At 34.6% G+C, this 24,907-nt stretch overlaps 1 protein-coding gene across 3 annotated transcripts in view; it reads left to right on the forward strand.

Annotated features, from left to right (window-relative positions):
- Positions 1-13,479: 13,479 nt before the first annotated feature.
- The window catches only part of LOC129941031 (uncharacterized), a 42,313-nt gene continuing 30,885 nt past the window's right edge, over positions 13,480-24,907 (forward strand). Inside the window, exons 1-3 of one of the 3 annotated variants that reach the window (XM_056049573.1) lie at positions 13,480-14,177; positions 24,411-24,558; positions 24,643-24,837. In XM_056049573.1, coding sequence (XP_055905548.1) covers positions 24,436-24,558; positions 24,643-24,837 — 318 coding nt within the window. In that variant the 5' untranslated portion in view covers positions 13,480-14,177; positions 24,411-24,435. The other 2 variants (XM_056049570.1, XM_056049571.1) reach the window with 2 other exon arrangements.

The raw sequence follows: 24,907 nt of genomic DNA on the forward strand, positions 1-24,907 counted from the left end.
GGACGTCCTAGTTGGCTTTCTGGAATTGCCAAACGAATCTCTTAGGATCTCTTTGTTTAACAGGAGTGTCTTGGCACGAGAAATAAAAAGATATAACACAATGATCAGATGTGCCTAAGACAAATAGAATACTGATAGTTAACTTATCAGGATCAGAAGTAAGAAAAAAGCCAAGAGTGTTTTCTGATCGAACAATTGCGTCCGATATTCGAGTGCTTAGCGTGTTGGCCAGCCAAGTAAGGTAGTTAACCTGAGAAAGTTCTCAGTGTTGTCCGACATGAATGTAAAAGTCAAGAAGAAGAAGAATAGGAATCGCTTTTAATATGAGGATATGAAGTTACAATTCATTTGGATCGAATCTGGCAGAGTATCGAATTCACAAGAAGTTAATCCTCTACCAAGATATGGACTTCTGTACAAAAAGCAAATGTGAATGATGTTCTTTTTTATCGTGAATTTAAACCAAAGAAAATGTAAAAAAGAATTAGAACAGGAACAATATTGAAGTACTTACTACTTTCTTAAGGAAGCGCTAAAGTCCTGTGTGAACTAGGGTCTTACCCACAAACTTCTCCATCTAGCTCGGTCCCTAGATAAATTTTACCAGTTGCGCACTCCAAGTTGGGTGAGATTACTTTCAACTGATCCGCGGTTTTCCTTTACTGCGCTGTCACGTGGGAGTTTATTTGAAGACTCCGGAGCATTGGTATTCATGTGCTCTATACGTGATTTAGCCATTTTTGTCGTTGGATTCTTATCCTTCTGGCTATGTCTACGCTACTGAACATCCCGTAGAGCTCTTTATTCCATCTTCTCCTTCATTCAATTTGTATGCATAGGAGACCGTAGATCAGGTGATGACTTTTGGATTTGGTTGCTCGAGAGCTTGTACTTTGTTGAGGTATAAGCTGATAAAAGCACTAAGATATATCCATGAATATTAAATTTGAAAGGATCGGAAGCCTTACCTACTTGGGTTTCACTGAGTGAAAAAAAAAACAGCTGGCCAGTTTAAAGCACTATGGATTTTCGTCGAAATAAATTTGACATAAGCTCACGAATATTGCAATAATCTACTCTTAAACTTACAATGATTTAAAAAAAAAATTAACCAAAACAAATCATTGAATTAAAAAACTGAATGCTATTCGATTGAAGTCAAACTTATAACATTTCCAACAGATCAAATTTAAAAAAATACTAGAATTCGACTCAAACTGATAACGTTCTCTTCGTATCCCTTATAATAAGTTGAATTATTGTCAATTATTAAAGTAAGAACAAAGTATGCTGTCAAAAATTGAAACTCAAGCAAACTCCTTTAAATATTTTTGAGGGTTTAATTTCAACTATGAATAAATTGTGCCCAAGTAGGGTAGTTGCTGGGGAAAGCATAAATATCTCACACCGTTTTGGTTGGCCTTATTTTTAACTTCCCATAGGAAATTAAATTGAAAATTTTGACAATTCTCGACGTTTCAAGGTATCTTTTTAAATAAAATTGGGTGGCGCGACAGTCCGTTTTGAACCATTGTCTAGTGACTTACAACTCTCAACCATTCCTGTGTGCGAGTACTGTTATCAGGAATGGAAGGGACCTACAATTTTAGGCCGAATCCGAACGGCTAATTTTTTGAGAAAGCACTTTTTCATGACAAGAATTACTCTTGAAGGATTTGTCAATTCCTCGCAAGAGGCAGTACCCGTGAAAATTATTTTTTTTTAAATGAAGGTGACACAGGCAGAGATTGAACCCAAGACCCCTTGCATGACAGTCCAACGCACTAACCATCATGCCACGGGTACTACTTTTTTTGACTTAATATCGCACCAAATTTACATTATTGGACATTAACTAGATTGCGAACTGAAGAAAATATCGCAGCTGTATCGGCTTGTGTTAATGATGACCATCAATTTATCGATTCGCCGTTCGCAGCAATTAGGAATCTGTTACTCAACAACGTGGACAATTTTGAGGAAGGATTTAAGTGTGATGCCTTTCAAAATACAGCTGGTGCAAGAATTGAAGCCGAACGACCTACTGCAACGCAAAATTTTTGGTGAATGGGCTCTTGGATAGTTGGCCGAAGATCCACTTTTTACCGACAAATTGTGTTTAGCGACGAAGCTCATTTTTGTCTCAATGGCTACATTTGGAGTATTCACTCCTCAGCCAGAAGCGTTGCAGAGTTACTAGTACATCCAGAACAAGTCCCAATTTGGTACGGTTTATGGGCTGATGGCATCATCGGACCGTACTTCTTCAATGATCTTCAAGATGATGCGAATCGTAACGTAATTGTGAAGCGCTAACGTGAGATGATATTCAACTTTTTTTTTGCCCAATATGCAAGAACTCTACTTGAATGACATGTGGTTTCAACAAGGCGGTGCAACATGCCACAAAGCACTCGCAACAATGGAGTTGAGAGGCGAGTTCGGTGAACATTTTATTTCAAGTTCGCGACCGGTCAATTGGCCGCCTAGATCGTGCGATTTAACGCCTATTTTTTGTGGGGCTATATTAAAGCTCATGTCTATACAGACAAGCCCGTTTCAATTGACGCATTGGAATACAACATTGAAGAATTTATTCGTGAGATACCGGCCGAAATGTTGAAAAGAGTATGTCCAAATTTGACTAAGCGGATAGACCATTTGAGGCGAACTCAAGGTCAACATTTACATGAAATAATCTTCAAACATTAAATTACATAGACCGTGCTATCGATTCAAAAAAAGATTTCATGAATTTTTCCGAATTGTATGTGTTTTTTTATAAAAACTTTTCTATAGCTTTTAAAAAATCACCCTTTACATGCATATTTTACTAGTCTTAGAATTAAGTTTAAAAAAATTAAATTCATAAACTTATTTTCAAAAGCTTAAACATGGCTGTAAGTACTACAATTTTCTTTACAATACTTGATTTGGCTGTGGTTGCACTTTCTTAACATTCTTAATTGATTTAAAATGTGTCAATCAAGAGTATTAAAGCAAAGGCTGTGGTTTTAAGACCACGTGTCCAAAATAAATCGTTTTTTGAGATTTCAATAGCTTGCATTAAGTGTAAATAAATACTTTGAAATTCAAATTTATTGTTTGAATCTTTGTCTTTTGATCTTTTGTATTTTAAAACCCTGCAGAATTTTTCTAGCTTAGACTGAAATTAATAAATCAAGTACAACAACAGTTTTTAAACACTGAAGAAAAATATACCTTTAATCCAATTCATAATAGATAGCTGGATATCCTCCTTAAAGTTATTTATAGGGCAAAAAAAGATTACAAACAAGGACTAAAACCTTATATCCTTCAAAAGTTCTCCATTTCGTCCTGGTTTAAGAATTTATGTAAGAAGCAAAGGAGGCGATGAGTACTGACACTAAATTATTCAAATAACTCGTTCACCTAACTGCGCCTATATCTTCTCATCATGTATCGGTTTTTTTACAAAAAACTAAAAACAGAATAAAAATTAACAAAAGTTGGTAAAAAATGATTTCCGACTCAAATATCTTTTCAAAAATTTGAGATAATAGCTTCTAACTAATTTTTACTTATTGAAAATATTGTTTTCAACATTAAGACACATTTTGAAAAAAAAAACCGAATTGACAGTTTTTTTTACATAAAATAAAACTGTAAGAAAAAAAAATAATAAAACTTGGTAAAAATTTACTTTCGACTCAAATTAAAAACATTGGCTTCAAACTTATTTTATTTCACAGAAAATATTGTTTTCTATATTCAGTAGATTTTATATAAAAATCCAAGTGTCCGTTTTTTCATAAAAATAAAATCTTCAAAAAATAGTACGCAAATTTGGTAAAAATTGATACGAGTATATATAGACAAACTTTTAAGCAAGACAAATCGACAGACGGGAGACTAATTGAAATATTTACTTTTTTTTCCCATCTAAGGTATTCTAAAAAAAAGATAGATTAAAATTCTGAGGTGCTTGAAACCTCAAGATTTGTTACAATTTTCTGTTGAAAAAATCGGTCTGATGACAAATTGCAAGTGCAACACAGATTATAGCTAGATTGTACAACCCAGTCGAGACTGTTTCCATGAAATCTTAAGTTAATTACCGCATTTAAATTCTTCTTCTCATAAAGATGTAAATATGTAATACCTACAGTAATTGAATGTTTTAAATTTTGTACTGTATGGTCATGGCCATAAAGAAGCGTAGGCTAGGCACGCAATAAAAATAATTCCTTTTAATTACTCATTGCAATTTTCAACCGATTATTTCCATCGCATCTCAGAAAAATAAGTTCCGTGATGTGGATATTTCATTGATGTAGATAATGCACATCACAGGGTGTGTACAAAAAGATGAAATGTATTGAAGTAATTTTTGAACAACAAGTTTAGCAAAACTGTAAAATATAATGAAGCTCTGAGAGAAAAATCAAATTTAAAAAACAAATTAAGCGCAGCTTGGCTTATTGCCGAAAGATCCATCAATCTTTCAACATGATAAATTCGACATTAGAAATTGACTTAAATAGGATTTCTAATGTTGGCGTGCATGCCAACATCTTGTTTCTTGCTTACCTCCTACATAAAGTTGGGAATCCCAAAACATGCTTTTCAAAAGAAAACATTTTGATATTTGAAATCATTGAGCTCTATCATTCATAGAAACTGTTTATAGAAATTTATTTTCTTTAATTGGTATTTATTTCACATTCACATCTTTTTTTGGTCCGACTTACGGCTACTCGTATAGGTACTATAACATTAAATATTGGATACGCATCGTCGTGTTCCTATTGCATGCCATTATCTATGCATACGCGCCATGAGCACAAAAGATTGATATACATTTTTTTCGAATATAAATAATTTCACTTTAAGCTAAAAATCTTCTTATGATTTTTATTGCCCGACGATTACGCTTACCGCAAGTTAATAAAAAATAAGTTTTCGAATAGGCCTTCAATATCAAAGTCACAAGAGACATCATTATTTTGTTTTTTTATAAATAGACTAAATTTAGAGGAATACCTGCTTCTGGTGATTTACTCATCATGATATTGAGCCAAAAAAAATAAAAGAAGGTTTTTTAAAAATACCGCAAAGACTATAGTTTCGTCTATACCTTAGCTTTACTGCTACTTACCATCGAAAGCCACAACCTACGCTTGGGTGAGCAATTCAAAGTGCCACAAACGAAAGTAGTAGACCGTGATTCCCTGGAGAGTGATCGCTTCTGTGCTTGATGCTTTAGTTGGGCATTGTTCTTTTTTTGTTTGTGTCCCATAATTCGTCAATTTTGAATTATAAATAACCCACTTGTCGCATGAAGCTGCTTAAATTTTTTTTAAATAAAACCGATACATGATGAGAAGATAGGCGCAGTTAGGTGAACGAGTTATTTGAATAATTTAGTGTCAGTACCCGTCGCCTCCTTTGCTTTTCAAAGTTGTTGGTATAATTCTTAAACCAGGACGAAATGGAGAACTTTTGAAGGATATAAGGTTTTAGTCCTTATTTGGCTTAGACAAAATTAAAAAATAATGATTTAATCGATGGTTGGTTTCTATGGTTTCTTTTATTATGGAAGTAACCTTTGTTTTGCTCTATAAATAACCTTAAGGAGGATATCCAGGCTATTATGAATTGAAGTAAAGGTATATTTTTCTAGCTAAGCTAAAGGTATATTTTTCAGTCTAAGCTGCAAGATTTTAAAATACAAAATATCAAAAGACAAAGATTCAAACAATAATCGTTGATGTTATTGGGAACAATGATAAATTACTCTTAGGTGAAATTTAGAGGCCTAATAATAATAGATCTATCGCCTCTATATGAACTATTGGAGGAAATTACTTTGGATTGTCCCAACATTATTTTGTGTGGTGACTTTAATTGCAATTTGTTGTGCGAAAATGTTTTTTTGGAGCAGATGAGTAGACTTGATCTTACATCAGTTAATACAAACATCACCACTCACTTTTTTGGCGGAGAACCAACTCTTCTTAATTTATTTCTGGTGGATGATGAGAATAAAGTTTTGCTATATGATCAGCTTTCTGCACCTGGTTTCTCCAAACATGATCTAATTTTTCTTACCAATAGTTTTATCTTCAACCCAGTAGTAATCACATACAAATATCGAGATTTCAAAAACATTGATTACTCCCAACTCGAAGCAGATACCCGAAATATAGACTGGCACAATATTTCTAACTTGTCTTCGTTCACTGCGCAGGTGCAGTTTTTTAATAATAATGTTGCTCAACTTTTTAATAGACACGTTGCCTTAAAAACTTTACAAAACAAATCAAAAGATCCCAACTGGTTCACCAGTGAAATACGTATCTTAATGCAGCAACGTGATCGAGCGTACAACTCGTGGAAAATTTATCGTTTACCTGAACTTAGACAAATATATAAGTCACTTCGCAATAGAGTTGTGATGGAAATTCGTTCATTTCATCTAACTCTGTGCTTCCAGTTCAAATTTTATCAGCGCAAAATACTTCCTCCAACTTTGGCTTCACAGGTGTTAGCAGTATTGAAGTTGTTGAAAGCCTACTTTCAGTAAAGTCAAATGCCATAGGCCTCGATGAAATGCACTCTTCCTTTTTAAAAATTATACTTCCCGTTTTTTTTACCGTATATCACTCATATCTTCAATACTATCCTTTCTACAGGAGAGTTTCCTTCTGACTGGAAATTGGCAAAAGTTATACCTATACCCAAAAATGCTAAGTGTAGCGAATATAGGCCAATTTCTATTTTAGCTTTTCTTTCAAAAGTTTTTGAAAGGATCCTGAAAAATCAAATAGGTGAGTTCCTTAAGGAGAACAATCTTTTAACTCCAAAACAGAGTGGCTTTCGACAGAAACATAGCTGTGTTACGGCTCTGCTTGATGTCATAGATTACTTCCGTTAAGCATTGGATTGCGATAAAGTTAATTTTTTAGTCCTTCTTGATTTTTCGAAGGCATTTGATACTGCGGTTCACAGCAAACTCGCAAATAAACTTCGCCACCATTATAACTTCTCCTCTGATGCAGTTAAACTTATTTATTCCTATTTATCCGGAAGAATGCAAGCATTTGAAGTAGGTAACAGATTGTCTGACTTTCTTCCAACCACTAGTGGAGTTCCACAGGGATCACTTCTCGGACCATTACTTTTTTCTTTATATGTAAACGACATTCCCTCCGTAATTCATAACTGCACAGTACATATGTATGCTGACAATGTACAGATGTATCTCGGCTGCGATCTTCGTCTTATTGAAGATGGTGCTTACCGCTTAAACGAGGACCTTGAAAAACTATCAGGTTGGGCACAGTTTAACGGATTGACATTAAATCCATCTAAATCTAAGTGTTTAGTTATATCTAAAAGAGTTCTGGATTTGTTATACTTTCCACAAATTATTTTAAAAAATGCAACTATTGAATATGTGGACTCTGCTCGGAATCTTGGAGTCATTTTTACTCGTAATTTGACATGGGATAAGCATATTAACGCTATAATTGGGAAATCATACGGAGTATTACGCATGCTTGGGGTCTCCCAGGCCTATACACCTATGAAGACACGTGCAATGCTTGCAAAAAGTTTAATTCTTCCCATTTTGGCCTATGGCTGCGAAATTTTTTCGAGTTGTAACTTTGCATGCAAAAGTAAGCTTAACGTCATTTTCAACAGCATCATCAGATACATTTATGGGCTTCGTAGATACGACAGAGTATCTCATTTTACAAATAGTTTACTTCACATGCCACTAGAGAACTATTTTCAGTTTCGTACCTTATCATTGTTTTCCGATGTCCTGCTTACACACCAACCACCGTACCTTTTTGAGAGAATAAGAAGGGCTTCTTCAGTTAGGTCTGACCAGTTGATTCAACCCCGATATGCCTCCCTAACATCTGAGCGCCAATTTTGTATTATTTTATATCTAAACAATCATTAAATTTTACTATAAATATTGTATAATTTTTGCCTACAACTTTATCTTTCTTTTCTCTTCTTTTTTTATTTCACTGCTTTCATTGTTAAACTTAATAGGTTATCACTAGTTTATAAGATATTATATCCTAATGTGTATAGCCATATCGAAATAAATAAATAAATAAATAAATTTGAATTTCAAAGTATTTATTTACACTTAATGAAATCTCAAAAAACGATTTATTTTGGGCTCGAAGAACAGACACGTGGTCTTAAATCCACAGCCTTTTCTTTAAAGCTCTGGATTGAAAAATTCGGAATCAAATAAGAAAGTTAAGAAAGTGCAACCACAGCCAAACAACGTGTTGTAAAGAAAATTGTAGTACTTACAGCCCTCTTTAAGCACTTAAAACAAGTTTTTGAATTTAAATTTTTTAAACTTAATTTTACCAGTAAAATATGCACACAAAGGGTGATTTACAAAAGTTTAAAAAAAAATATGTCTAAATGTTTGAAGATTATTTCATGTAAATGTTGACCTTGAGGTCGCCTCAAATGGTCTATCCGCTTAGTCAAATTTTCGCATACTCTTTTCAACATTTCGGCCGGTATCTCACGAATAAATTCTTCAATGTTGTCTTTCAATGCGTCAATTGAAACGGTATTGTCTGTATAGACATGAGCTTTAATATAGCCCCACAAAAAATAGGCGTTAAATCGCACGATCTAGGCGGCCAATTGACCGGTCGCGAACTTGAAATAAAATGTTCACCGAACTCGCCTCTCAACTCCATTGCTGCGCGTGCTTTGTGGCATGTTGCACCGCTTTGTTGAAACCACATGTCATTCAAGTAGAGCTCTTGCATATTGGGCAAAAAAAAGTTGGATATCATTTCACGGTAGCTCTTCACAGTTACGTTACGATTCGCATCATCTTGAAGATTATTGAAGAAGTACGGTCCGATGATGCCACCAGCCCATAAACCGCAACAAATTGTGACTTGTTCTGGATGCATTAGTAGCTCTTGAATGCTTCTGGCTGATATTTAGTCCAAAATCGACAATTCTGCTTATTTACGTAGCCATTGAGATAAAAATGAGCTTCGTCGCTAAACACAATTTGTCGGTAAAAAGTGGATCTTCGGCCAACTATCCAAGAGCCCATTCACCAAAAATTTTACGTTGCAGTAGGTCGTTCGGCTTTAATTTTTGCACCATCTGTATTTTGAAAAGCATCACACCTAAATCCTTCCGCAAAATTGTCCACGTTGTTGAGTAACAGAGGCCCAATTGCTTTGAACGGAGACGAAGCGATATTTTTTTCAGTTCGCAATCTACGAGAACGTAATGTCCAACAATGTAAATTTGGTGCGATATTTAGTCAAAATAGTTCAAATAGCAGCTTCAGTGGGTTGATTAAATTTTGATAATAATTTTCAAGCGTTGTTCGTTTGTAAGACGATTTATGGTTAAATTATAGACCAAACTGAAGATATTTGACAGTGCAGCTGTTTAAACCAATGTTGCCAAATAGATATAATAGCTAAAAAATCACCTTTTAGTTCGTATTGAACTTCCAACCTTTCTTGACAAAATATCAAAACTAAGAAGAATTCATTTTTTAAGGGCAGTGCTGTCGAATTTGAATTAAATAAGCGTCAAAAATGTTTTTTAAGTAAAATTACCGCAAATGTTTATAAAGGCTGGTTAAATTTCAAGGTAAGATGTTGATTTTAAATACAACACAAACTATTTAGGAAATTATAATTATTTTGGTAAGGTTTAATTATTTATGGAACAAAATATCGGCCAAATGGCCACCGTAACCTAGGCAGCGATGACCATTAATGGGCTGAATTATTTCATGCTTTAGCTCTTGAATTTTTGCTGGCCAATTGACATTGCCAACACGTGGGAGAACACGACCATTGAACCTGTCGCTCAAAAGAGCCATTGTTTCGCTAGCTGGGTGACAAGTGGCACCGCCCTGTTGAAACCACATATCGTCCACATCCATATGTTCGAAGTCGAGCCATAAAATGTTCTTAATCTCACGGTTCCCCAATAAGCATTCGCCCAGATTTAGCAATTATGCTTTTTGACGATGATGATTTTTTTCGAAATTTGATCATTCACTACTGCCATTTCTTTCAACTATTCTGACCATTGACAACGCTTAAATTATTTCAGCTTCCAGCCACCTTTCGCGAACAGCAGCAATATTTTCTGGAGTACGAGCATGCACTAGTGTTTTCAATCAGACCCAGTTTGCTCAAATTTTTGCGTTTCATGAATTCCATCGTAATCGGAAATTTTAACGAATCCCGAAAAACTGTATCATGAAATCCGTTCGTAGTGCAAAATCTCATACATTTTGATTCATGCATTTTGATTTGAACACCCATTTTCGTAATTAACCTGAATAACTTTAACTTGGTCGATTGCTTTTCTTTCCATGGTTAAAATTGAATTAGTCTTACAATGAGATATGTCAAATGGAATGCACACAAAAATTTGACGTTTATGGGCCGTTAAATCTTAAACTTTAAAATACGGGCATCACGGTTCAATTCTTTGATAGGATGGATTCAAAAGGCTGTTTCACTAGATCATTGCTTATACAAAAAGGTGGGATGCCTTGGTATGCGACCCAAGCTGATAACTTCATATCCCGTCTGTCGATTTTTCTTCCTTAAAAGTTTGTTGGTGTTTTTGTTTTGTTAAAAAATTTGTCAGTTGAATTATTCTTGAAATTTTCAAAACTACCAATAATATTTTGCATACGATGAAATACTTTCAGAATCTATTTTTATTTACCCATTTTAGTAGCAGTTGGATTTTTATCAAAATTTACAGAATGTCGAAAACAATTTTTAATGTGAGATAAAATGAAGCCAATATTTTTAATTTTTGAAAAGATATTTGAGTAGAAAGTAAATTTTTACCAAGTTTTTTTACGAAAATTATCAATTCGATTTTTCTCAAAAAATTTGCCCGAATGTTTAAAACAATATTTCTTATAAGTAAACAAATAGTTTGAAGCCTATATCTCAATTTTTTGATAAGATATTTGAGTCGAAAATCAATTTTTAAAAGCTTTTAATAATTAAGGTTTTCATTTTTTGTAAAAAAACTGTCAATTCGATTATTTTCAAAATTTTTCAAAATGTTGAAAACAATATTTCTTATAAATAAAAATTAGTTGGAAGCCATTATCTCCAAGTTTTGAAAAGATATTTGTGTCGAAAATCAATTTTTACCAATTTTTGTTAAATTTTCTCTTAAGTTTTTATTTTTTGTAAAAAAAAACTGACAATTCGTTTTTCTCAAAATGAAACTAAATAACAATATTTTTTAAAAGATAAAATTAATTGAAAGCCAATATTTTAAGGTCTTGAAAAGACATTTGAGTCAAAAATGCATTTAAACAACTTTTATTATTAACTTCCCATAGGAAGTTATTGTAATGGGTCCGATTTGTCAAATTGAAAATTTTGACATTTCTCGACGTTTCAAGAGTTCCTAGAGTCGAAATAAAAGATTTTTAGAAAGATGTCTGTGCGTGCGTGTGTACGTACGTTTGTACGTCCGTACGTCCGTACGTTCGCGACGTTTTTTTCGTCGTCCATAGCTCAAGAACCAGAAGAGATAGCGACTTCAAACAAATTTTGTTATACAGATAATAAGGCAGAAAGATGCATAAAGGGCTCTCAATAAAATTGCGTGGGTGGTTTTTTTTACCATAACAGTTTGAAAAAAGGTGGAAATTTTGGTTAACCCTAAATATCTTACGAACGAAAAACGCTAGAGACTTGAATTAAATTTTATATAATAGATTATAACGTGATACCAAACAGGTATATTTTTTGAAAAAAATCAATATAACGGTTTTTTTTTTTAAATCAATAAAACTGAAAAAAAAATTTGTCACCTCCAAAATTTTACGACTGAAATATGATTTCATCTCTAAAACAATTTTGTGCAACGAAGAATAATGTTTTTGGCATCTGATAAAATTTTGAGAAAAATCTAATTGACAGTTTTTTTTATAAAAAATAAAAATCTAAAAAAAAACATTACTCAAAGTTGGTAAAAATTGAATATCGATTCAAATATCTTATCAAACACTTGAAATTTAGGCTTCAATTTTATTTTATCTTATAAGAAATATTGTTTTCAACATTTTGAAGAATGTTGAGAAAAATCGAATTGACAGTTTTTTCCAAAAAAAAAACCTAAAAAAAAAAATTATAAAAGTTGGTAAAAATTGATTTTCGACTCAAATATCTTTTCAAAACTTTGAGATATTGGCTTTAATTTACTTTTATCTTTTAAAACATCTTGTTGTCAACATTCAGTTAAAGTTTGAATAAAATCGAATTGACAGTTTTTTTACAAAAAATAAAAACCTAAAAAAAAATTTATAAAAGTTGGTAAAAATTGATTTTCGACTCGAATATCTTTTCAAAACTTTGAGATATTGGCTTTAATTTACTTTTATCTTTCAAAAAATCTTGTTGTCAACATTCAGTTAAAGTTTGAAAAAAATCGAATTGACAGTTTTTTTACAAAAAATAAAAACCTAAAAAAAAATGTATAAAAGTTGGTAAAAATTTACTTTCGACTCAAATAGCTTTTCAAAACTTAAAAATATTGGCTTGAAACTTATTTTATTTCACAGAAAATATTGTTTTCGATATTCAGTAATTTTTATATAAAAATCCAACAGTCCGTTTTTTCATAAAAAATAAAATCTACAAAAAATAGTACGCAAATTTGGTAAAAATTGATACGAGTACATATAGACAAACTTTTAAGCAAGACAAATCGACAGACGGGATGGGAAGTTATCAGTGTGGGTCGCATCCCAGCCTCTTTTTTTTTTTAGGTTTTGATTGTTTGTAAAATTAAACTGTCAATTCGATTTTTCCCAAAATTCGGACGTACAAACGTACGTACACACGCACGCACAGACATCTTTCTAAAAATCTATTTCGACTCTAGGGACCTTGAATCGTCGAGAAATGTCAACATTCTCAATTCGACAAATCGGACCGTTTACAAAAACTTTTTAAGGGAAGTTTAAAATACCAATGCACCATGAGAGACCTTGCGGCGGTATTCAAGAGTAGCAAATATCTAAGTAAGAGAACAATTGTTATTTAAAATAACAACTGTCATATCTGGTACTTTTACCGGTACCGATACTTATTGCTCTGGTTCCGAACGAAATTCATTTTTAGCTCTCTCGAAATTTGTTTCTCCAACATTCGTCTCTAGACCATAAACTTTCACACGGCTTAAAATAAAAATCATATCTTAAAACAAATACTTCCCCCTAATGCTTTGTACGATTAAAGAATACATAAACATGGGAAAAAGACGACAACCGACAGCTAGCAAACTTTCAGGCCACCATCAACCAACATCCACCACCACCACCGCTCGTTACGTGTCGTCATCGTTCCTCATGCATTTTTGTATTTTGTTATGATGATACGGATACGGTTACAAGAGTTTCAAGTACCTACCTCTTTAGATACTTTCAGATGTGCCCTCGGCTCTTGTTGACGCCATTCGCAAGCCTCACATCCAAGATCCAACAGGTGAACACACAAAGTAGCTCTATTCGGTCGTTCGGTCGGTCTGAGTCGTTTGGCGATCCGTATAGGAACATAATTTCAATGATCGTACGTGCGGACTTCCTTTTCCGATTCGATATTATTTTTTGAAAATTCAATCGATTGAACAAATTAACGGTAATGTTTGGTGAAATTGTGATCTATTAAATAGAGTGTTGAAGAATTTGAATCCCAGTGAATTGGTAGTTCAAAACTTATGGTTTCGTTTAGAAGATTCAAGATTTCTTTTGTCTATGGTGATTATAACCTCTGTGAAAGGGTATAATTAAATTTTTAATTGCCCTTGTGTAACAACTGTCGGGCCGCGGGCGCCTAAATCCCGGAAACCCAACAATAAAAAAAAAACTCTCTTAAAAATTTATGAAATTCCAGTTTCGAAAGAAAGTGTTTTGTGTAATGTTGAAGTTTTTCCTGTTCGCTTATTGCATATCAAATTCACTTTCCATGCTAATTTCGTAGGTAGATTTATTAAATTTTGTATACCGCACCGTACTCCACCGCCACCGCATCGCGTCGCGTCGCGAACCATCACACTTGTGCTGTGGATCGTTGCAGTGGTTTTAAATTGAAATAGCGTCACTGTTTTTTAAATTTTTTAAGGTATTGTATTTATATTTATTTAGTTGTTTTGTGTAGTGTATCTACTATACTATATAGATACAGCCTACAAAAAAGCCTTTACAAAACGAACCAAAACGACTCATGCGAAACGTGCGGCAGCGAAATGTTGGTTTGGGTTTCACCAACATAACAAAGCATCATCACTCACAAGCATTGTGGTACCTATACTTCAACTAGTGCGCATTTAAACATTAAAAAGCTGTCATAGTGACGGGAATTATAATATCTTCAAATAAAAATATAAACACAATCATAATAATTATTATTATTTTCCCGCGCGCGACCGTTTTCCGTCCGTCGTCGTTGACAGTTTCCAGTTGCCATTTGCCATCATTGCCGCCGCGGCATCGTTACCGCCGTTGCCGCTGCTGCCGGCTGTTTGCTAGTTTTATAATCAAGTTTATTTAAAATTTCGGATACGTGTGAACATTTTCTGACACCAAACCTATTTTAAAGTAGGTAGGTACATACATATATACATTTATACGAGTACCTAATTAAATGATGATTTTTATCTCGAGTTGTGAATTTATATTGTGGTGACTCTTTTGTCTTTTAATTTTGAGAATTTTCATACCTCTGGTACCTACCTATTATATGGATAATCAAAAACAAAATGTACTTGTTTATTATTATATTTTTGTATTGTTAGATAAATTAAATTTTGGTCGAAATGGAGAAAAAAATTAATTATACTATATTCGTATAGTTTCTCATGGAATCGGAAACTGGGAATTAAAGAGAAATGTTTCTTTAATTAGTCCATGTACTTTTACTTGCATTTTAAATAATTGATGTCTTTGTTGGTGACAATCTAAAAAAAGAAATAGATAGTTTGTAGTTAGTATACTTAGTTTTTCAGTTAGAAAAGTTAACAAAATTGTTAAATGAATACAACAATTTCAAAGCCAATTAGGCGGTGGGAAATGGACAACTGAATATAAAAACGGAAAAAAAGTATTCAGAGTACTTTGAACTTCTTTATTGGTGGTCTGAGGATTCTTTGGAAAGAATAATGTTAAGAAAACAATTTTAATACTAAAAAAGAGGCTGGCTATGACCCACACTGATAACTTCCCATCCCGTCTGTCGATTTGTCTTACTTACAAGTTGTAGGTCTTCGTGTTTTATTTTAAAAGTTGATAGTTAAATTATTCTTAAAAAAATTTAAATTACCAAAAATATTTTACATATAAAGAAATAGTTTAGGTTAGAAAATCAAGTTTTGTTTCATAGGTTTGTTTAATAGGTTTAGTCGAACAAATTTTTTTACCAATTTTAGTAGCATTTCTAAAATTTTTACAAATTGGATGAATAAAATTAATTTAAGACATATCAATAACCGAACATCAGTTCTTACCAATTTTGCGTACTATTTCTTATAGATTTTATTTTTTTTATGTAAAAACGAATTGAAGAAAAATATTTTCTGTAAAATAAAAAGAGTTTGAAGACAATATTTTCATTTTTTCAATTTGAGCCGAAAATCAATTTTTAACAACTTTTATTAATTTTTTTGTTTAGGTTTGTATTTTTTATATTAAACTGTTCATCGATTTTTCTCAAAAATTTACTGAATTTTGAAAATAATATTTCTTGTAAGTTAAAATGAGTTCAAAGCCATAAGCTCAAAATTGTTGAAAAGATATTTGAGTCGAAATTCAAGTTTTACCAACTTTAAGTAATGTTTTTCTTAGGTTGTTATTTCTTATAAAAAAAAATCAATTAGGTTTTTCCCAAAATTTTACCCGATCTTAAAAACGTTATTTTTGTTGTACAGAATTGTTTTGGAGATAAAATCATTTTGTACTCGTCAAATTTTCAAGGTGACACCATTTTTTCAGTTTTTTGATTTATAACAAATACCGTTAATTTGATTTTTTCCAAAAATAAACTTGTTTGGTATCACGATACAATATATTATATATAATTTAATTTAAGTTCAGGATTAACCAAAATTTTTCCCTTTTTTTAAACTGCTATGGTTAAAAAACCTTGAGAGCCTTTTCTGCATCTCTCTGCCTTATTATATGTATAACTTAATTTATTTCTTGAGCTATGGACGACGAAAAAAACGTCGCGAACGTGCGAACATTCGGACGTACGGATGTACGAATGTATGTACACACACACGCACAGACATCTTTCTAAAAAATCTTTTATTTCGACTCTAGGGACCTTTAAACGTCGAGAAATGTAAAAATTTTCAATTTTCAATTCTGACCCATTACAATAACTTCCTACGGGAAGTTAATATCAATTACTAAACCAAAAAATTAAAAAAAAACTTGGTATCTTTATCATAGTTTTTTCTGGACTGAGCCCAGTGCGAGGACGTCTCGACTGTAAAGGAGTCGCCTAACTACGGTCTTAGGGCTGAAGTTATAGATTAGCGGAACCGCCTCTCTATCATGTATTAGCCCTGGATAGTATAAATAGAGGAAACCTTTGGGTGGAATGTTGCCGCTTAAACGTGCTCTTTCGTAGTACTTATTGTTGGGGTAGTAAGCCCCAAAAATTGAGCTGTAAGTCAACCACATCGCTCTCGCAATGCGACCCCTACCAAGCTTCCGCAAAAAATTATCTATTTTGTTTATGTTGGCTCTGTTGTATCCTGGTTGGAATGGTAATGTTTGTACTCCGACTTTGGTGTTCTGTGTAGTCCAAAGCAACGTTGCAAAACATTGTCTTGAAAGACACCCGAATCTTTTCCATTCGAGATGGGGCATCGTTGAACCATACCGGCCACAAAAAGGCCATCATCGCGATGCATCGGCCGGATAAGGGCCATGTGGCTAATCACCTTCACCCTGATGTCAATACGGCTGCTAAAAAACAACCATTACGTCAGGTCAAAGGCTCCCCCAGCTCTGTCCAGAGCAGCACTCATATGTCTGTCGAAATACAAGTACTGAACCAACCAGATGCCAAGGTACTTTACTACACTTTCCCAGTTCTTTTTCGGATCCCTTGAGGCTCCATACAGCAGGGTCGCATTTCTGAATATTGATTTTCAACTTCCAGTCATTGCAATATTGCCGAATCTTGACGAAGTCACCCTGCAAAAGTGCTTGATAACCTAAATTTTAGTGGCCGTTCTGTACGCAATTAGGTCGTAGGCGTAGGCTTATGCCTGAGTCAGACTTGCTCTCAGATCACTGGTGTAAATACTGAACAAGATCGGCGTCTTAACCGCTCCGTGTTGAAGACCATTTTTAATAATAAAGATTTTGGTAGATGTTGCATTCCAAAATTTGACAATAAACCGTCTTTAATTAAGCATGTCTTAAAGCATATACAACAGTGGTTTACTTTTGCCAAGTCTGATCAGCTTTTTTTTCGTTGTCCATAGCTCAAGAAAAAGAAATTTTGTTATACAGATAATAAGGCAGAAAGATGCAGAAAGGGCTCTCAAGAATATTGCGTGGGTGTTTTTTTTACCATAGCAGTTTAAAAAAAAAGTGCAAATTTTGGTTAACCCTAAATATCTTACGAACCAAAAACGCTAGAGACTTGAATTAAACTTTATATAATAAACTGTAACGTGATTCCAAACAAGTATATTTTTTTGAAAAATTCCATTTAACGGTTTTTTTATAAATCAAAAAAACTGAAAAAAAAATTTGTCACCTTCAAAAATTTTAAGATTAAAGTATGATTTCATCTCAAATATGATTTTCGACTCAAATATCTTCTCAAAAATTTGAGATAATAGCTTCTTATTAATTTTTACTTATAAGAAATATTGTTTTCAGCACTAGGACAAAGTTTGAAAAAAATCTAATTGACAGTTTTTGTACAAAAAAATTATAAATTGATTTTCGACTCAAATAGCTTTTCAAAAATTAAAAATATTGGCTTCAAACTTATTTTATTTCACAGAAAATATTGTTTTCGATATTCAGTAATTTTTATATAAAAATCCAACATTCCGTTTTTTCATAAAAAATAAAATCTACAAAAAATAGTACGCAAATTTGGTAAAAATTGATACGAGTACATATAGACAAACTTTTAAGCAAGACAAATCGACAGACGGGAAGGGAAGTTATCAGTTATTGTATCAAAATCTTCAAACTATTTTAAAGAAACTTATTATTAAAAAAAGAGTAATAAGGGACAAGATATTATAACGGATTTTTTAAGAACAGTTAAAAACAAACAATTTTACTATAGGAGGGACGGTGGTTCATTTCCCCGTTTAGTCGGGAGGGCAATTTAAAAAAAAATGGAAAAAAATAGTTAAAAAATAACGGTTATACCTACTATTAAGTTATATACATTTTTTTTAAGCCAACATTTTGTTCTATTAGCCAGTTTTTAAATCAAGTCAAAACAATGTGTAGTTTTTGAAAAAAAAAAAAAATAATTTCAAACTAAAAACTTGAATAAAAAAGGTTTAAAGTGTAATTTTTCAATACTTCAAGATTAGTTATTATTTTTTTTATTTTAGAATTTATTGCTCTTATTTGTTTTTGATCAAGAACTGAAAACTAGATGATTTTATGTCTTCTAGTTCTTGAGAAAATTAAAAATTACAAAAAAAAACATTTTAATTTAAACCGTCCTACTGAATCGAAGGCTCTCTGGATCAGCGAAACCGCCTCGCTATCCTGTATGAGCCCTAGATTGTCTAAATAGAGGAAAGCTTCGAGTGAAATGAACCCGCTTAAAAGTGCAAAAATAAACTGTTAGTCGATGACATCGCTCTCGCAACGCCACCCCTACTTTGTTTGTACTCCGACTCTGGTGTTCTGTGTAGTCCAAGGCAACGACGCAAACATTGTTTCTCAAACATCCGAATCTTTTCCATTTGAGATGGGGCAATGTTGAACCATACCGTTCACCCATAGGCAATCACCGGCCGAAAAAAGGAAATTTCACCCTGCTGTCAAGGCGGCTGCTAAAAAACAATCAGGGCAAAGGCTTCCCGAGTTTTGGCCAGAGCAGCACAAGCACCCGTACATTGCCTTTTAGATTTGTTCTGCTGGATATCAAAAAGAAGCTTAGACGCAGCATGAATAGTGTCATGTCCCGCTTTAAAGGCAAACTGATTTCCCGGAATTAATTTGTTGTTCTCAGCTCACTTCGACTTCTCGAATACCTTACTGATACTCGGCAAAAAACTTATCGACCGGAGATTCACCGGATTGGAGTTGTCCTTTCCTTTTTTCGGGAAAGTATGTACCATAACTGTCTTCCAACAGATTGATCATCACTGCGTTATGTCGTTACGCAGGTAGAAGTAGTTCTACAATGCTCTTTTCTCTGTTGTTGAAGTATGTCTCCGGTCTCTGTCTTCGATCTTCCTGATAATTCCTCCTAGGGGTTTGTGGTTAATTTGAGAAAACAAACTTTGGTCACTAGAATTAACGGCCCGTTAATGCATGGATCGTATGTCTAATATAATTGTAAATGTACACTGGTATACACTCCTCTGACTCCACAAGATCGTTGGGAGCCGTTTAACGGCGGCGGGTCCGCAGAGATTACTGTCGTACTCGATCATCCGTGAACAGTTTCTTGGCCTTTGACCCACAGTGTCAGTTATTGTCAGCCTTGAGTCCATTAGCAAAAGATATAGATAGACACCACTCCTTGGGAATGATGGTCTATCAGAAGCCAACAGGTGTGTGTTCAATCTTAACCACTATAGGTAGGTAGAAATGGCGATCTCAAGGCAACCTAGCCTGAGATCCAATTAGCGCTGTAGTGCACCGTTTTGATACCAAAAACTCGTTTGAACTGTGATTGAAAGGGACAGATTTATAGAGAAGCTTCATAGCGATTATGTTAGAGCCATTTTGTCGCATTGAGAAAAAAGAATAGGTTTCTAATCTTTGTCTCAGATAGCTCATAAAGTTCGTAAAAGAATGCTTCTCCAAAATATTTCGTCCATAAAATCATCTTCGACTGAAGTCCCCACTTTTTTCCGAAAGTTTTGCTGCAGGTGTAGAAGGCAACACATGCCTTCTGAACCCGTACTTCAATATTTAGTTTCCAGTTTAGTTTATTTGCGAGTATAACTCGCAAATACTTTGCACTGGAAGACAATGAAAGGATTTGACCCTTGAGTCGAGGTAGCGTGAAGGGCGGTACTTTAGTTTTGGTGGTAAAGAGCAACAGTTCAGTTTTACTTTGGTTAACTCCTAGTCCACAACTCGAGGCCCAGCTGCTAACTTTCTTCAAAGCTGACTCCGTGATTTCACTAATCACAGAGGTGTTCTTTCCTGACACCAATAGCACCAAATCATCCGCGTAGGCTACCGCCTTCACTCCACATCTCTCTAATTTAACGAGAATTGTATCCATGACCAGAAGCCATAGAAGAGCCGAAAGGACACCACCCTGGGGTGTTCCCCTACTTACGTGTTTTGTTGCGATTGTATTGCCTAGAGTGGCTCGAACCTTCCTACCACTGAGCATGGAAATAATCCATTCTCGAATGAAGTCTTCTACACCGAACTTAACGAGCGATTCTTCTATGGACTCGGTAAGGACGTTGTTAAAAGCACCTTCTATGTCTAGAAAGGTGGCAAGAGTAAATTCTTTATAATGGATTGTTTGTTCTACAGTACGCACTACCTCATGGACGGCAGTCTTCGTAGATTTGCCCTTAAGATAAGCATGCTGAGTGCTTTCGAGAGGTCTTCCAACTAGGATTTCTTTAATATGGTAATCAAGAATGCGCTCCAAGGTTTTAAGCACAAAAGATGTTAGGCTTATTGGTATATAGAAATGAAGGATTACAATGTTCCTTCGATAAAACTTTGCTGAGCCTTGCGGAGTCCTTTATGTCTTCGATTGATTGACAGTATTCTCTCTAGCCCTGTCTTTTGGCTGATGACAGGGCTTGCTTGTAAATTTTAAGAGAGTTCTTATACGGTTGGTAAAACTTATGTTTGTGGCAGATATTGAAAATTGTCCTCGTCATTTTCCTAAGACTGGACAGTTCTGCATTTTACCAAGAAGGAACGGTTTTACGCCTATATTTAACTGGGCAAGAGACTCTAAAAGCTTTACTCATAGAAGTTTAAAATGTTTTCACCTTTGATTCAAGGTCTCCTATCGATTCAGTGAGATTCGGTAAGTTGTTTAGTTTGGAATTAGCAATTTGACTGAATTTCGTCCAATCAGTTCTTTTGGGATTTCTATAAGGCAGAGGGTTTTTCGACTCGAAATTAATTTGAAAAAGAATCCACTTGTGATCCGAAAACGAATTCAAAGGTAAAAGTCTTCAATTCTCCACTAATAAATTACGGTTGTTTACTAAAGTAACATCAAGCACATCCATCATAATTTTCCGAGCTCGGAAAGACGAAAGTGGGAGTATACCCAAAGGGTATGCCGAGCATTTGCGTCGCCTCCGATCCGAAGGTTTCCCTTTTTGATTTTAGATTCGGTTATGATTTTGCACACCTCCTCCGGACGTGATGGTGCATTATGGGCAGAGTAAACAGAGGCCAACAGCAAACCATGTGTATTCTTATATTAAAATCTGACAAGTGTCGGATCGAGATGCTAAAATTTGGACATAAAAAACCTTTTAAATGTTTCTTAGCTAAAATACAAGTTCTGGGATTACCTTGGTCTTGATCGCATCTTGAGGCCGTTTATCCACGGTTCTTGGATAACGCTAATGTCGAAGTTTTCCTCTCTCAGATTGTCTGAAGCACACTTAGAGTGCTTCAGATTAATCTGGATGACCTTCGTTTTTTAATTATTTTTAGCTGCAGAGCTGGGGCCCGGCAACTCGCTGGGGACTCCGACTCCGCTTGTAACATCGTCAACCTCGACGTTGTCATTAGCTTAGTCGGTGTCTGTTACCCGACTCTGCAGAATTTGAATTTTGGCATTCCTTATGCCAAAACTGAGTTGGTACTCGGCCTTTTCGAGATCCCCTAGACTCTCCTCCTCAGAAGGTAAGAGACGCTAGTCTTCTGCTGTTCTTTTGCCTTAACTACAGCCCAATCGTTCATGGGGTCCAGCAGATTTTGCCCCTGAAGACCGCGGATCAGATCCTGTCCGCTTGGCTTTATGTTCATGAGCGGCAACCAAATGCAAGCCTTCGGTTGTCTTGGGATATCCTTTGCTGGGATAAGCTTGAGCTTCAACCCCTCCCAGTCATTGCTAACCTTAGCAATGCTTTCACTAAGGAAATCCCTAGAAAACCTGTCCGCAAACTTGATTACCCTATACCCCTTGAGCATCTCGCTAGAGTCAAAACTAGGGTAGGGGCCCTCACTTTTTGATATAGTGTATGAAAACACCATCTCAAAGAGCTTGCCCTCGATAGAGTTCCACACGACATTTGCTGTTTGTGGAGAGCTCATCTACAACTGCTACGTGGAGGTCATCCCTGACAACCTCACTAAGAGTACGCAGTTGCGCTGCTCCAGAAGATGGTGCTTTCACTGGCTTTGTCCGGTAGTCAAGCTTGCTCTTTTTCTGAGACGGGCAGATCTCTACCTGAGATCTGTTACGCTTAACGGCCTTTTCTCGGCTGGCCAGAAGGTTGTTGTACTCATCAATAACCTTCTGGTACTTTATTTTATCTTTGACGTCCGACTCATGAATCACTCCGGTTTCTTCATTTTTGGCAATCTTGGCAAGAATGTGAGAGGCCGTTTTGAAGCGGTTCCTGAGAAGAGCGCCCTCCGATAGTTTTTTTGGTTCCCACGAGTAGGTCAGAAAAAAGAGGTCAGCCCCAGCAGAGACGATATACCGGGGTAAGGCAGAAAATAAGGCGGACCCTGCCACGGCATCCGAGTGAGCTCGTTAGCGACTGGTTTGCCCCCCAGCCTTTCATTCTTCGGCACGGATTATGTAAGACGCCCACACCACCACTGAAATTAGGGACTCCGTATCTATGGTCAAATTGCATTGCTAAGGCTTGCTACTATTAAGGAGTAGGAAACTTCAGCAATTCCACCTGACCTTAGCTGACCCCTACCTTGACAACGTGCAAGACAACTGTGGTGATCATTACCTCCCGGCACCCACTAGGAGGGTTTGAAAGGAGTATTTTTGCCGGGCTATACTTTTAAGAGTACAACTGCATTAGTACAAAATTATTGACAGATATTCCAAAAATATCACGCTGAGTTCTTCCCGTTATGTCAATGTCTAGTATTTGGGTAGACTTTTGAAAAATAATGCCTCCAGTGTTGACGTGCGAACTCTGCACTCTGTACGGTGTTAAAAAAATCGCATGACTGCGCATCACCTTTTCTAAAGCCTTTTTTAACATCGAAAGTTGTTAAGTTCTTTCTAACCTTTATGGAGGAGCATGAATTTATGATGGTCATCCTCACAAACGGACGAGTTTGGCAGGGATGCCAAAACTAATGGCTCTATACAGCTCATCCCTGTATGTGCTGTCATGTGCGGACTTGAAATCGATGAAAAGATGGTGGGTGTCGATTTGTTGTTCTTGGGTTTTTGATCGACTGTGACTTTCCTGGTCTAAAACCATACTGATAGGCGTTCTAATATTACGGCAGAGAATATTTTGTAACCGATGCATGTTAACTAGACTGTTTTAAGTATTTGGTGCAGTTTAAAGGGTCTCCTTTTATTGATGTCATTTATTTACCTAAATAATAGAGAGAAAATATTCCTAAAAAAGTTCATATACATGGAACACAACATGGGGTGATATACAACCCCAATACATACCTTTTGCCCTCGTATTCAAAGATGTGAGATATTAAACGATAAATACATAGAACGGCAGACATTTGTTAAGACAAATCAAGATAACATTTGAAATAAAAAAACCTGGGGTTTTAGAGCACCCGTGTTGTGATCAGAAGTTTAATAGGGTTCGTAAATAAATCAAAGTTGTTTTTTTTTTAAGTTTTAAGTGAACGCCACAGTTCAGAAGTTTGATTTTTTGAAAAGAACCTATTTCGTCTGAAATTTGTGAAGGATGGAGATTTATTTGAAATCAATTTTTATAAGTGAAGTTGTTCTAAGAAATAATTTTATTCCGAATGCTTTTATGCATTTAAAAATATTTGAATCAGAAATAAGAGTTCGTTGAAAATAAAAAGATCTTAAAAATATTTGAACAAATTTTAAAAATTAATTTTTAGGGCAACTGAAAAGTATTTTGTTATGTTTTATATTCATTAGATGAAGATTAACTACTTTTAACCTAAATTATTATTAACTTTAAAAAACTTTATCATTTTCATCTTATCCTTAAAGTTAAAAAACCCGAAATTGGATCAACATGCAGAAATTCATTAAGCTGAATAACCACGAACCAAATAATGTTGAAGAAGAACAAACAAGTAGTACGAGTCTACATGCAAGTAAAGTAAAATTAGTTGGATACTTGAAGAAAAAGAGAACTGTAAGTTTTTCTTTTTTAAATTTTACCTTAAGGTAAAAAGAAAATATATAAACTAACTTTTTTCTACTCATATTTTTCATATAGAAAGTAGGAGGCTGGCGTAAAATGTGGTTTGTTCTACAAAACCAACTTTTACTTTCATATCCATCTAAAGAGGATTACGACAAGAAATTGGTTTCATTCAAAGATGTTTTGAATTTAGTTCCAGGAACTGTTGTACGTCCATTAGGAGGATATCGTTTTGCAATACAAACAACATCAGAAAGTGTTTTTATATTTGTAAGGATATAATGTGAATCTAAGCCTTTATATGATGGACCTAAGGTGTTTTTTTTATGTTCTTTCTTAG

This window comes from Eupeodes corollae, chromosome 1 (assembly GCF_945859685.1).
Source record: "Eupeodes corollae chromosome 1, idEupCoro1.1, whole genome shotgun sequence".
NCBI lineage: Eukaryota > Metazoa > Arthropoda > Insecta > Diptera > Syrphidae > Eupeodes > Eupeodes corollae.